The 13,016-nt window shown below is 37.8% G+C and overlaps 1 protein-coding gene across 1 annotated transcript in view; it reads right to left on the bottom strand.

Moving 5' to 3' along the window:
- Nucleotides 1-6,261: 6,261 nt before the first annotated feature.
- The window catches only part of LOC106798472 (U-box domain-containing protein 14-like), a 29,512-nt gene continuing 22,757 nt past the window's right edge, over nt 6,262-13,016 (bottom strand). The window contains exon 2 of the mRNA XM_014775064.1: nt 6,262-6,889. Coding sequence (XP_014630550.1) covers nt 6,262-6,889 — 628 coding nt within the window. The remainder of the gene's footprint in view (nt 6,890-13,016) is intronic.

The following is a 13,016-nucleotide window of genomic DNA, read 5'->3' as shown; positions in this document are numbered from 1 at the left end:
GCTAGCTTTAGTCACGTTACCTATAACGGTATAACTTGTATTGAAAAATATTATTCTGTTAATTGGGATTTCAACGTGGACTGAGACAAGTAGTTAAAAGTTTAATATGAGCTTATATTAATTTTATGGGTGTGTGTGTGAATTTCTCATAAATAAGTTAAGAAAATATGTGCGACTCAACATTAAAAAAATGTACAAATGTGGCGATCAAAATTGATAAAATGATAATGAGGCGTCGGAATCCCTTTTGGGCATATCATGTCTCTCAATAGGTGGGTGCGTTGTAACTATAGTTGTTCATAACAAGATAAGAAGAATTAATATGGACATAAATTTCCAACCCTTAAAATCAACACACTTAGAAAATAAAAATACTCTTGCTTTTGTAAATAGAATTGAAGTTGGTAAAGAGGTTGTGTTAGCAATACTGTAAGTTTTGCAGCTTTCCCCTCTCAATGAAAGTAAAAAATTTTAGATGTCCTTATCAATAAAAAATATATATGAAGGTACGAAGTGATCAGAAGAACAAACAAATATGTCTCCAATCAAGAGATATATGAACAATATAGGAAAATTAAGCTTATGACTATGGCAGTTCAAGCTGCACAAAACTTATACAACGAGAGTTTGGGGTGTGATGTCTTGGAATCCTGTCCTGTATTTAAAACACAATAATGCGAAAAACGACCACAAATCCAACTCATATTTTGTTCAAGCACTTCACACCAATCATGAGATATACGAACAATATAGTAAAATTAAACTTATGACTGTGGGTGCACAAGCTTTACAAAACTTATACGTTGAGAGTTTGGGGTGTGAAGTCCTTGAATCCTGTCTTGTATTTAAAACAAATTAATGCGAAAAATGACCACCAGTGTAACGGCTTAATGCCACTCATATTTTGTTGATGAAAGACTATTTAGATACGAAATTAGGAAAGAAAGTGCATAAAAATATGCTAGCTTTAGTCACGTTACCTATAACGGTATAACTTGTATTAAAAAATATTATTCTGTTAAATGGGATTTCAACGTGGACTGAGACAAGTAGTTAAAAGTTTAATATGAGCTTATATTAATTTTATGTGTGTGTGTGTCTGAATTTCTCATAAATAAGTTAAGAAAAATATGTGCGACTCAACATTAAAAAAATGTACAAATGTGGCGATCAAAATTGATAAAATGATAATGAAAAGTCGGAATCCCTTTTGAGCATATCATGTCTCTCAATAGGGGGCAGCATTTTCACTATAGTTGTTGATAACAAGATAAGAAGAATTAATATGGACATAAATTTCCAACCATGAAAATCAACAAACTCAGAAAATAAAAATAATCTTGCTTTTGTCAATAGAATTGAACTTGGTAAAGAGGTTGTGATAGCATTGCTGTAAGTTTTCCAACTTTCCCCTCTCAATGAAAGTAAAACATTTTAGATGTCTTTATCAATATAAAATATATATGCATGTACGAAGTGATCAGAAGAAGAAATATATATACCTCCAATCAAGAGATATACGAAAAATATAGGAAAATTTAGCTTGTGACTATGGGACTTCAAGCTGCACAAATCTTATACAATGTGAGTTTGGGGTATGAAGTCCTGGAATCCTGTCCTGTATTTAAAACACAATAATGCGAAAAACGACCACTAATCCAACTCATATTTTGTTCAAGGACTTCACACCAATCAAGAGATATACGAACAATATAGGAAAATTAAACTTATGACTATCGGAGCTCAAGCTTCACAAAACTTATACGTTGAGAGTTTGGGGTGTGATGTCCTTGAATCCTGTCCTGTATTTAAAACAAAATAATGCGAAAAATGACCACAAGTATAAAGGCTTAATCCAACTCATATTTTGTTCATGTAAGACTATTTAGATAGGAAATTAGGAAAGAAAGTGCATAAAAATATGCTAGCTTTAGTCACGTTACCAATAAGGGTATAACTTGTAATAAAAAATATTATCCTGTTAAATGGGATTTCAACGTGGATTGAGACAAGTAGTTGAAAGTTTAATATGAGGTTATATTAATTTTATGGTTGTGTGTGCTAATTTCTCATATATAATTTAAGAAAAATATGTGCGTCTCAACGTTAACAAAATGTACAAATGTGGCGATCAAAATTGATAAAATGATAATGAGACGTCGGAATCCCTTTTGAGCATATCATGTCTCTCAATAGGGGGGAGCATTTTCACTATAGTCGTTGATAACAAGATAAGAATAATTAATATGGACACAAATTTCCAACCATGAAAATCAACAAACTCAGAAAATAAAAATAATCTTGCCTTTGTCAATAGAATTGAACTTGGTAAAGAGGTTGTGATACCATTGCTGTAAGTTTTCCACCTTTCCCCTCTCAATGAAAATAAAATATTTTAGATGTCTTTATCAATAAAAAAATATATATGAATGTACGAAGTGATCAGAAGAAGAGATATATATACCTCCAATCAAGAGATATACGAACAATATGGGAAAATTTAGCTTGTGAGTATGGGACTTCAAGCTCCACAAAACTTATACAATGTGAGTTTGGGGTGTGAAGTCCTGGAATCCTGTCCTGTATTTAAAACACAGTAATGCGAAAAACGCCCACTAATCCAACTCATATTTTGTTCAAGGATTTCACACCAATCAAGAGATATACGAACAATATAGGAAAATTAAACTTATGACTATCGGAGATCAAGCAGCACAAAACTTATACTTTGAGAGTTTGGGGTGTGAAGTCCTTGAATCTTGTCCTGTATTTAAAACAAAATAATGCGAAAAATGACCACTAGTATAAAGGCTTAATCCAACTCATATTTTGTTCATGTAAGACTATTTAGATAGGAAATTTGGAAAGAAAATACATAAAAATATGCTAGCTTTAGTCACATTACCAAGAAGGGTATAACTTGTAATAAAAAATATTATTCTGTTAAATGGGATTTTAACGTGGAATTAGACAAGTAATGAAAAATTTAATATGAGCTTATATTAATTTTATGGGTGTGTGTGTGAATTTCTAATAAATAAGTTAAGAAAAATATGTGCGACTCAACATTAAAAAAATGTACAAATGTGGCGATCGAAATTGATAAAATGATAATGAGACGTCGGAATCCCTTTTCAGCATATCATGTCTCTCAATAGGGGGGAGCATTTTCACTATAGTCGTTAATAAGAAGATAAGAATAATTAATATGGACATAAATTTCCAACCCTGAAAATCAACAAACTCAGAAAATAAAAATAATCTTGCTTTTGTAAATAGAATTGATGTTGGTAAAGTGGTTGTTATACCATTACTGTAAGTTTTCCACCTTTCCCTCCTCAATGAAAGTAAAACATTTTAGATGTCTTAATCAATAAAAAATATATATGAATGTACGAAGTGATCAGAAGAACATACAAATATACCTCCAATCAAGAGATATACGAACAATATAGGAAAATTAAGCTTGTTACACTACTACAATTTTTACATATAACATCGGACCTTTAACTTCGGTTATTTACATAACTGATGTTAACAAAAGCGCGGTGCATTTTTGTAAATAAGTAGACTTAGTTAACATCGGTTTTGGAAAAACCAGTGTTAGTATGCCATTGTTAACATCGGTTTTGTAAAAACCGATGTTATCGAGTAGATGTTAACATCGGTTTTATTATAACCAATGTTACGTAGTTGATGTTAACATCGGTTATTTTTAAAAAACCGATGTTGTTATCATTATATATTAAACTTATGAAATTGCACAACCCGCGCACTTGAACCCTATCGTTCTTCTCCTTTCTCCTTCTGCCTGAGATCGTCTTTGTGTCAAACTGGCCTGCGCTTCCGTGACTGCAACCACATTGTGGAGATCGTGTTTGTGGAGATCGCCTTTGCCACTTATCCATTGAGGTACGTCCTTTCATTTTAACATTAGGCGTTCGTCGTTTTAACATTTGCTCACTTTCGCAGGTCGAAGAAAAGTAGGAAAGGAAAGAGTCCCGGAAAGGGTACTCCCAGGGCGTTATTGTTGTTTCTCCTTCTGCCTGAGTTCGTGTTTGTCGCAAACTGGGCTGCGCTTTCGTGAATGCAACCACATTGTCGAGTTCGCGTTTGTGGAGTTCATGTCTGTGCTTCCATCGAAGGTATGTCTCTGTTGTATTTTAATGATGAAAATCCATTGTTCAATGGTCTGTCTTTGTTGCGATGTTTCGAAACCCTAGTTAGGCACAAAGGGTTAATCGTAACTGAATCTGTAGTGATTTAGGACCATATGTAACTGCCTTAAGCAGTTATTGCAGAATAAATTATGGAGTAACAACAGGGGGGTTAGGCAGTTTTTAGTGGGTTTTCAGGAATGGAGAGACGAGGCTATCAAATTTACATAGAGGGTTTCAGGGACATAGCTTTGATTTACACAGAGGGTTTCAGGGACAAAGCTTTGATTTACATATTGAATTTCATCCAAATTTTTGACAAGTCATTGTTACTTCCATCAATATTGATATTGTATCATGCTTAATTATATGCATTTGCTTATTCTGATCATTGTGTGTTGTGTGATTATTTCTTTCATGCAGGTACATGATTCCTATTTGTTGTGAGAGTGAAATGATGGGCAGCAACACCAACTAAGGTGAGTTTATATTTCCTTTTTTTTGTCTTTATCTTTGTTAGTTTGTTATATATTTTTTATTTTATATGTTTGAGTTTTAAATGTGTAAAAAATGGAAATAGAAAGGTCTGCTGATTGCTTAGGAATTCCTTGCTGTTTCATGGCATTCCTTTTGAACCTCAAAAGGTGCTGGATGATGCCTTCATTCTACCTTGGTCCTGGCTAAAATGTGGAGAGAAAGGTTTCAATACATCATTTAACCATTGGTCTACCAATCTTATGATGGCCTTTGGTTAAATTTCTGATTATATGTATTGGGGTCCTTGTGCTGGGTTATTGTTGGGTTTGTTTTGCTTTTTGGAAGGTGGCACTTTTGTGTCTTGTATCTTTTATTTTCAGTACCTCTGGTACTGTTCTGTTTAATATTAATATACATATTTTTTCCTTCCAAAAAAAAAAAGATAATCCAGTTGTCTGCAATGCAGGATAGTAGCTGCTTCCAGAGCCCAATTGACTCCACCACCTATAATCCCAAACTGACTTTTGCCAAAATTAATGTTTAGACCAGAAGCTAATTCAAATCCTCTTAGTAAAGCCTTTAGAAGTAGAACAGACGCTATCATTCTTTGAATGCCATCATCTACCTTTAATGATTCACATCTAAATTTGTCCCTGTTTAATTAAATTAATTAGTTATTGCTTTAGTTTGACTGGATAGAAGTATGATATGCATTCTTAAAAAATTGTCCATGAGCTGTTTGATAGAATGACTGAAAAAGGCTTTAAATACACTCTCAGTATAATGTCTTTTGAGAGTCAATGTATCACCATGAAGTGAGAGTCATATTGTTGATAAAAGGCTTTAAATACACTGTGGCTCATTTCTGTATGGTTTTTTTAGGGTTATCATTTACTACTGCTAATTGGCGTTGTTGTGGAAGCAGTTTGATTATATCTTTGATTCGAAAACTAATTTGAAATTGTTGTTGTATGCATTACTGGTATATTTGTAACTTATGTTATGCCTGTCTACATGACCTTTCTTTCATTGGACTGATATGTTCATGCCTCTCTACATGACCTTTCTTTCATTGGACTGATATCTTTGAAGTATTTACTGTGATTTAAACTCTCAGAACTTGTTCATTGTTAGTGTTGAATGTTTTTGTAATTTTATCTGCTGCCCTTCTCTATATATATGTTATGACTGCCACTGCCCTTCTCTCTTTCTTGTATTATCTTTTTTTTTAACAGCAAAATTATAATTTGTATTAATAACTGTGAGTACCAGAGGTACTAAATATACAAGGTAGAAACCAGCAGACTAGCAGAACCATAGGTCCTACGAATTAGGTGCCAATCTAAATAGAATACAATAACCCTGCACTGCTACCCTAATAAAAAAATGCTGTTGATAAATTACTAGACCAATAGTTGTAGGGCTGGGCAAAGCCTTTCTCCAGCTGTCTTCTCCGCAAATTCCCTTTAGTTGGGATTGTATCTTTGGTCAATCACCAAGCAAATGTTGTTGGTTTTAAAAGGGATTTTGACCTGCCATAGGTCCTCTAATTTTTCAGACCATCTATGAGCTATATAACGAAGCAACACTGAGACTATGAACTCTGCAGATTATCAACCCATTCCATTCACTGCAAGAGTTCCAATATGCTTCCAGCTTTTATCTTAGCTCTATCAGTTCCATTTTCTGACAACTCCTGCTGTGCTTCTTCTGCACCATGTTCTTTCGCTAGTTTTAATTGCAGTGGATCTTCGGTGCATAATGACCACAAGACAGCAGCAGCAACATTCTCTCGATTGCGTGGAGAGCCGGTTCTTATAACCTCAACAAGAATATGAATTGGCTTGGCCTGACCGATCGCTACCCTGCCTTCATGGTGGCTTGCAAGGATTGCCATAATAGCTAGTGCTTCATCTACCATTCCACCCCCAACATCCTTCAAAAATTGTATCTGTGGGGCTACTATACCAGCTTTTACAGCTCCTGCTTTATTTCCCTGATAAATAGATAGGTTGAAGATAGCAGTAGCAGCATCCTTCTTACCTGTAGGAGTACCTTCACAAAGTAACTTTATTAGAGCAGTAGCAGCATCCTTTGAAAGACAGCTGCCACCATATTTCTTTGTTCTACAGTTTCGTTGCCTCTTTGGTAGCTCAATATCGTTGCTTTCACACCATAAAGCAATCAAACTCTTCAAAACATAGTTAGGGGTAAGGGCTGTATGCACAAGTGTCTGCTGTGTCTTGGGGCAGGTTCTTCAACACACACACAGAAACACACACACATACACACACAGACACATGCACACACACACACACAGAAACACACACACACAGATAAACATTAGCCCTGTCAGTCCTTCAGCCACTAAGTCAAAGATTAATGGAGCCAAAGGGTCTCCCTGTCTCAACCCTCATGATACACACAGACCCTCATGATACACACACACACACATATACCCAACTACAATATTAAAGCATAAGCACCCTTGAAACCCAGCATTTGAAATTAGTTACATAAACAACTGTTGATATCTATATTTGTCTGTAATTGAATTTGACCTTTTGTATGTTCTTGTATGTGATCAGTGTAATTTGCTATATAAACAATTGTTGTTCATGGTGAGTGAACCTTAGATTCCCGTTTGAGACTGAATGCAATGACTCTTGCGGACAGTTTGCATTAGTCATTGTATTTAGTCTTGAATTGTTCGTTTGGAAAGTTTGGGGAGACTGGTAATTTTATGTTAGATTTATTCGCGAAGGTTATTATTATTTTCATTAATTTGATTAAATTTCGGTTCAACGCATTTCAAGTTGTTCTCCGAGTGCATACTTGATTATCGGGAAATTCATTTGATCGATGTCATGTCGTGTACTTGGAGACCAATGCGAAATGCTGCCAAAATTTAGTTAAATTTTTGTAAATAATGGTAACCCTGACGTTTGAAGCTAACATAAAAGACAATTTTCCTAAATGGGATAGGGCCACACCTATAAATAAAAAAATGAGATTTTCATGCATGGAATTGCTTAGATGGATCGAAGTTGGATGAATGAAAGTCGCATGAGCCTAGAATATGAGGATGGCGTCGAACAGTTCTTACAATTTGCTTCAGAAAGAGGTCGACCGAATGAAGAAGGAAAATATTATTGTCCTTGCATCAACTGTTTGAATGGAAGACGACAATTACTCGATGACATACGGGACCATCTATTGTGTGATGGGATTAAGAAGAATTACACAACATGGATATGGCATGGTGAAGTGACAGACATGTAGAGTGGGTCCCAATCTAAACTGTTTGATGTAGAAATGGGAGATCAGTTAGAGGACATGATTCGTGACCTTGGACAAGAGTCTTTCTAGCAAGCATACGCCCCTGTGTATGAAGAATTGCAGAGTGATTCTAAGAAGCCTTTGTATGCAGGGTGCAAGAATTCCTTAACCCTGTTGTCTGTTGTGTTAAGTCTGGTTAATGTGAAGGCCACGTATGGGTGGAGTGACAAAAGTTTCACCTCACTGCTTGAGGTAGTGCACAATCTGCTTCCAGAGGACAATACATTGCGTAAAAGTTACTATAAGCGAAAAAGATATTGTGTCCGATGGGTATGGAGTATCAGAAGATTCATGCTTGCCCCATGATTGCATACTGTACAAGCATGAATTCCAAGAAATGTCCAAATGCCCTATCTGTGGGACTTCACGGTACAAAGTGAAAGATGAAGAAGAAAGTAGTTCTGATGAAAACTCCAACAAGGGCCCCCAGCAAAGGTTTTGTGGTATCTTCCAATCATTCCAAGGTTTAAGCGTCTTTTTGCTAGCGGGGACGATGCAAAAGACCTTACATGGCATGCAAATGGAAGGATTTCTGATGGAATGGTCTATCATCTGGCTGATTGCTCCCAGTGGAAGAAGATTGATGGTTTGTATCCAGATTTCGGGAATGAGCCAAGAAATCTTAGACTTGGACTAGCCAGTGATGGAATGAATCCATATGGCACCTTAAGCACTCAACACAGTTCATGGCCAGTTCTGCTAGTAATTTACAATTTGCCTCCTTGGTTGTGCATGAAGCGAAAATACATGATGTTGTCTATGATGATATCGGGCCCAAGACAGCCAGAAAATGACATTGATGTTTATCTAAGTCCGTTGGTTGAAGATCTGAGAAAGTTGTGGGACGAGGGGATTGTAGTGTTTGATGCTTTCGCAAGGAGACCTTTGAAATTCGTGCAATGCTTTTTTGTACCATTAATGACTTTCTAGCATATGGGAATCTCAGCGGTTACAGTGTTAAGGGTCATCATGCATGCCCCATCTGTGAAGAAAATACAAGTTACATACAACTTAAACATGGGAGAAAAACAGTCTACAGTAGGCATCGCCGCTTTCTAACACCCAATCATCCTTACAGACGACTGAAAAAAGATTTTAATGGAAGTCAATAGCATGATATTGCGCCAATACCGTTGATTGGTGAGTAGGTATATCAGCGGGTTCAACACCTGAATACTGTATTTGGGAAGACCCAAAAGAAGGATAAAAGTCAGAGTTGCATATGGAAGAAGAGGTCCATTTTCTTTGATCTTCCGTACTAGTGTGATCTTGACGTTAGACATTGTATTGATGTTATGCGTGTGGAGAAAAATGTTTGTGGCAGTGTGATTGGGACGCTCCTTAGCATTCAAGGCAAGACGAAGGATGACTTGAATACCCATCAAGATCTAGCTTATATGGGTATACTGTAACATCCAGGAAATTTCTACCCGGAATTTTTGGAAACGATGTATTTTGAATTATTATATATATATAAGTATTATTCAGTGTATATGCATATATGTTCTTGGTAGAAATAGGAGTAGTGGGGGCAAGATACGCGGATTAGGCTAACTAAGGAAGAGAAATCCATAACTGGGAGGTTATGGGTTAATTCTTAAGTAATTAGTCTAAAAATCATCGTTTTGCGTGCGACTTAAAATTTAACGAAACCAACCTCTGAACCACGCTCGGGGTTTTATTCTAAGCATTTTGATATAAATATATATTGCTTACTTTCGAAAACTGGCCCCGACGGACGTAGAGAAACGCGAGGAACTGGAATCAGAGAAACGACACGTAAACCGAGGCTGGATTTTAGCGTTTCAAAGGTCAGATTTTTCTCACTTTTGTGGCTGAGTATAGGTCACAATCAAAAGAGAAAGTGGGCCCTTTTTGCTCCACTCAAATGGAGACATGTGGCACAGCTTAAATAAAATAATAGAAAAAAGAGAAAACCCTTTTTAAAACCAAAAAGCATCTCTCTCTCTCCTCACTCAGCAAAACAGAAAAAAATTCAGAAGCTCTCCCTCTCTCTCACGCAGCCTTCTTCTTCTTTTCTCCCATCCACCATTGTTGCCCAACAAAGCTTCAACCTTTAGTGCCCGTTTCTGCTCCAAATCGCGAAAGGAGGGCATTTTCGGAGTCGTGAAGCGCGTCTCTATGTGTGGGACTTCGAAATTTCAGGTTTGGGTGGACTTCTTTCCCTCTTGATTTTCGTGGGTATGGGGTTTTGGGAGATATGATGGGTAGTCTTGCTAGTTTTCTGCTTCATGATAGTTATTTGTGAAGAAACTTGTTGAAAGCATGTTGAAATTGCCATGTTTGGCTGAGTTAAACATACCCATTCTGTTTTAGGGTTTTTATGATGATGCTTGTGACGTTCATGTGCTGAAATTGCTTATGGAAAACTGTTAGAGATGAAGGGTAGAATTAACCTAGGGTTAGAAAGTGAGAATGTGGTGTTGTGAGTGGAAAAAGAGTGAATTTTGAGGGCTGGAAGGCCAAATCTGGAATTGGTAGTATTTAGAGGTTAGAGTGAGTTAATCCTAGCTTGAAATGTTATTTAGGACTTATGAGAAAGCTTGGACTGTGCTAGAGAGAAAAACAAATGACCAAAGTGAACCAAGAGCCATTTCTAGGGCAAAATTGGGTGTTGAGGAGTCAAATTTTGATTCGGTGAGATTTTAGGTGTAAATCCAGTTTGAGCAAGTTTAGATTGATGTTATAAATTTGTGTGAGGTGAGAGTTTGCTTCAAATTTACCTCATTCTCAATTTCACTTCTCAAACCTAGAAAACCCATTGAATTGAGGGGTATTGGACACCTAGATTCTGTGTTGCTGTGTTTTGAAGCTTGACTTTGGTTTAGACATGATTGATACATGATTTGGGACTTGTAGGATTTGATTTGGGCAAGATTGGATGAGAGGAAGTGTGATTTTCGAAATCTTCACTTTATGCAGAATTTTGCTGTGAAATTGTGCAGCAGAATTTTGCATAAGTGCAGAAAAATGCTATGTATTGCTGGTTGTGGAAAGAGTAGTTCAGAATGAGTTCTGGATGTTTACTAGTAGATCCCAACGGTCAAAATGTAGGCTTATGTATTATAGACTTCCAGTAAAATTTTCGCGTCGATCCAACGGTTAACGAACTGGATCGAAGGAATTGTTACTGGAGTCTTTAAGTGAGACAAGCTGTGATTTTGGTTGGTGTTTTGGGCAGAGTTTTCTACCTTTGCCCTGTTTTCTTGGCTGTGATAGTTTGTTCTGTTTGAATGTTGAATTACTTGGATGTTGGGGAAGCTTGGGAGGATTGATGGGGACCCGGTGTTGAGAGAAACGAGGATATAGGCTACGTGGGAGTACGTGAGCTCGGTTGGAGGTGGGCAACAGGGGATGGTGGGTTTATGCGTGATTTGTGAATGTGGAAAACTTGTTGTGCACCATCGCCCGACCGCCACCTAGTACCACATGTGATGGGTACCCCATAATCCTACAAGCTTGAGATGAGGAAGTGTAGAAGGGTGAAACTTCCTGCTTTTATTCGTTGACCACAGAGTGGTACCTGGAGATATGTCGCGGGGGTCAGGAGACCTTGGGGACGTCAGGTGGGGTGCTATTGCCCAAAACCAAGCTTGACCAATCCCGACCCAACCCGGGCATAGTCGGTCAGTGAAAACCTGTGATGTACCTAAACAGGCGAGCTCCTAGCAGTCAACAGATAAAAGGAACAAAGACCACAAAGCAAGGAGGCTTGTGGTGGCTGGCCAGCTATGAACTTGATTGATGTGTGAGATATGGCCTCTGGTAATCGATTACCAAGGGTGGGTAATCGATTACAAGGCTTAAAAATGAAGACAGGAGACTAAGATGGTCTCTGGTAATCGATTACCAGGGGATGTAATCGATTACCAGGCTTGAAAACGAGGTCAGGAAGCTAAGGGAGCTTCTGGTAATCGATTACCAAGGGATGTAATCGATTACCAGGCTTAAAAAGGGAACTGGAACATTGTGGAGGCCTCTGGTAATCGATTACCAGCCTGTGCAATCGATTACACAGAGGGATGGGTCACTGGTAATCGATTACCAGGTATGTGTAATCGATTACACAGTGCATTTTTTGCATATTTCATGTCCTGAGGCTGTGTAATTCGAGTTTAGCCTCTGGTAATCGATTACCAAGGCTGTGTAATCGATTACCAGAGATGAAAAGCCTTAAGATACCCCTTTTAATTGCATGTAGTGGTTATGAGACGCATTGTGATACGGCATAGTTAGATTCTTGTGAAAGAGTCTACCCCTTTCTTTTCCTTCTTGTAGATCGTGATGGCGGCACAGCAAATCCTTGATCGAGTAGAGATGGAGTGCCTAGAGGGAGCTTGGGAGACCCTCGAAGGCAACACGAGGTGCCGATTTCAGGGCACCATTCGATTCACGGCCACTTCTTTGGTGCATCCAGATGAACCTGCACGGACGCTTCAGCGCACTATGGAGTGGATACTACCCACGCCTACACCATATCATCTAGTGGAGCCCGTCCAAGTGATCGAGGTAACGTCATCCGAGGAAGAACCTGAGGAGGATCTTGAGGAGCTACCTTCTGAGCCTGCTGTGGATGCTCTTGACTTTCTAGAGGGTGATGAGGATCCACTTCTTGAGGTGGATTCTCCCGAGGAAGTCATGTCGGCATCTGAGGCAGATTCTACGGAGGATAGTGGCCCGGGGGAGATGGCGATCAGCGGAGGCTCTTCATCATAGTGGACAGTTCCATGGATTAGTTTTATATACTTTTTGAGGGTGGGTGTATCTAGGACTGACTGTTAGGTTTACTCTTTTGTTTTTGTATGGGTAGACCTGTTGTATAGGAATTTGATGATTGTATACATGTGGCTGAAGCCATCTGTGACGTCCCCAAAATAATGGCTGGTTTAATAGTAATGATTTAATTAACAAAACCATGGTAATTTTTTTTTCTTCTTTTTCTTTTTCATTTCTTTCTCTTTTCACCAAAACAAGGTTTAGAAGGAAATCCTCACTATAGAGTCCTGAATGGCCAGTTCACAA

This window comes from Glycine max, chromosome 4 (genome assembly GCF_000004515.6).
Source record: "Glycine max cultivar Williams 82 chromosome 4, Glycine_max_v4.0, whole genome shotgun sequence".
NCBI lineage: Eukaryota > Viridiplantae > Streptophyta > Magnoliopsida > Fabales > Fabaceae > Glycine > Glycine max.
This window is presented reverse-complemented; position numbering and strand designations above follow the sequence as displayed.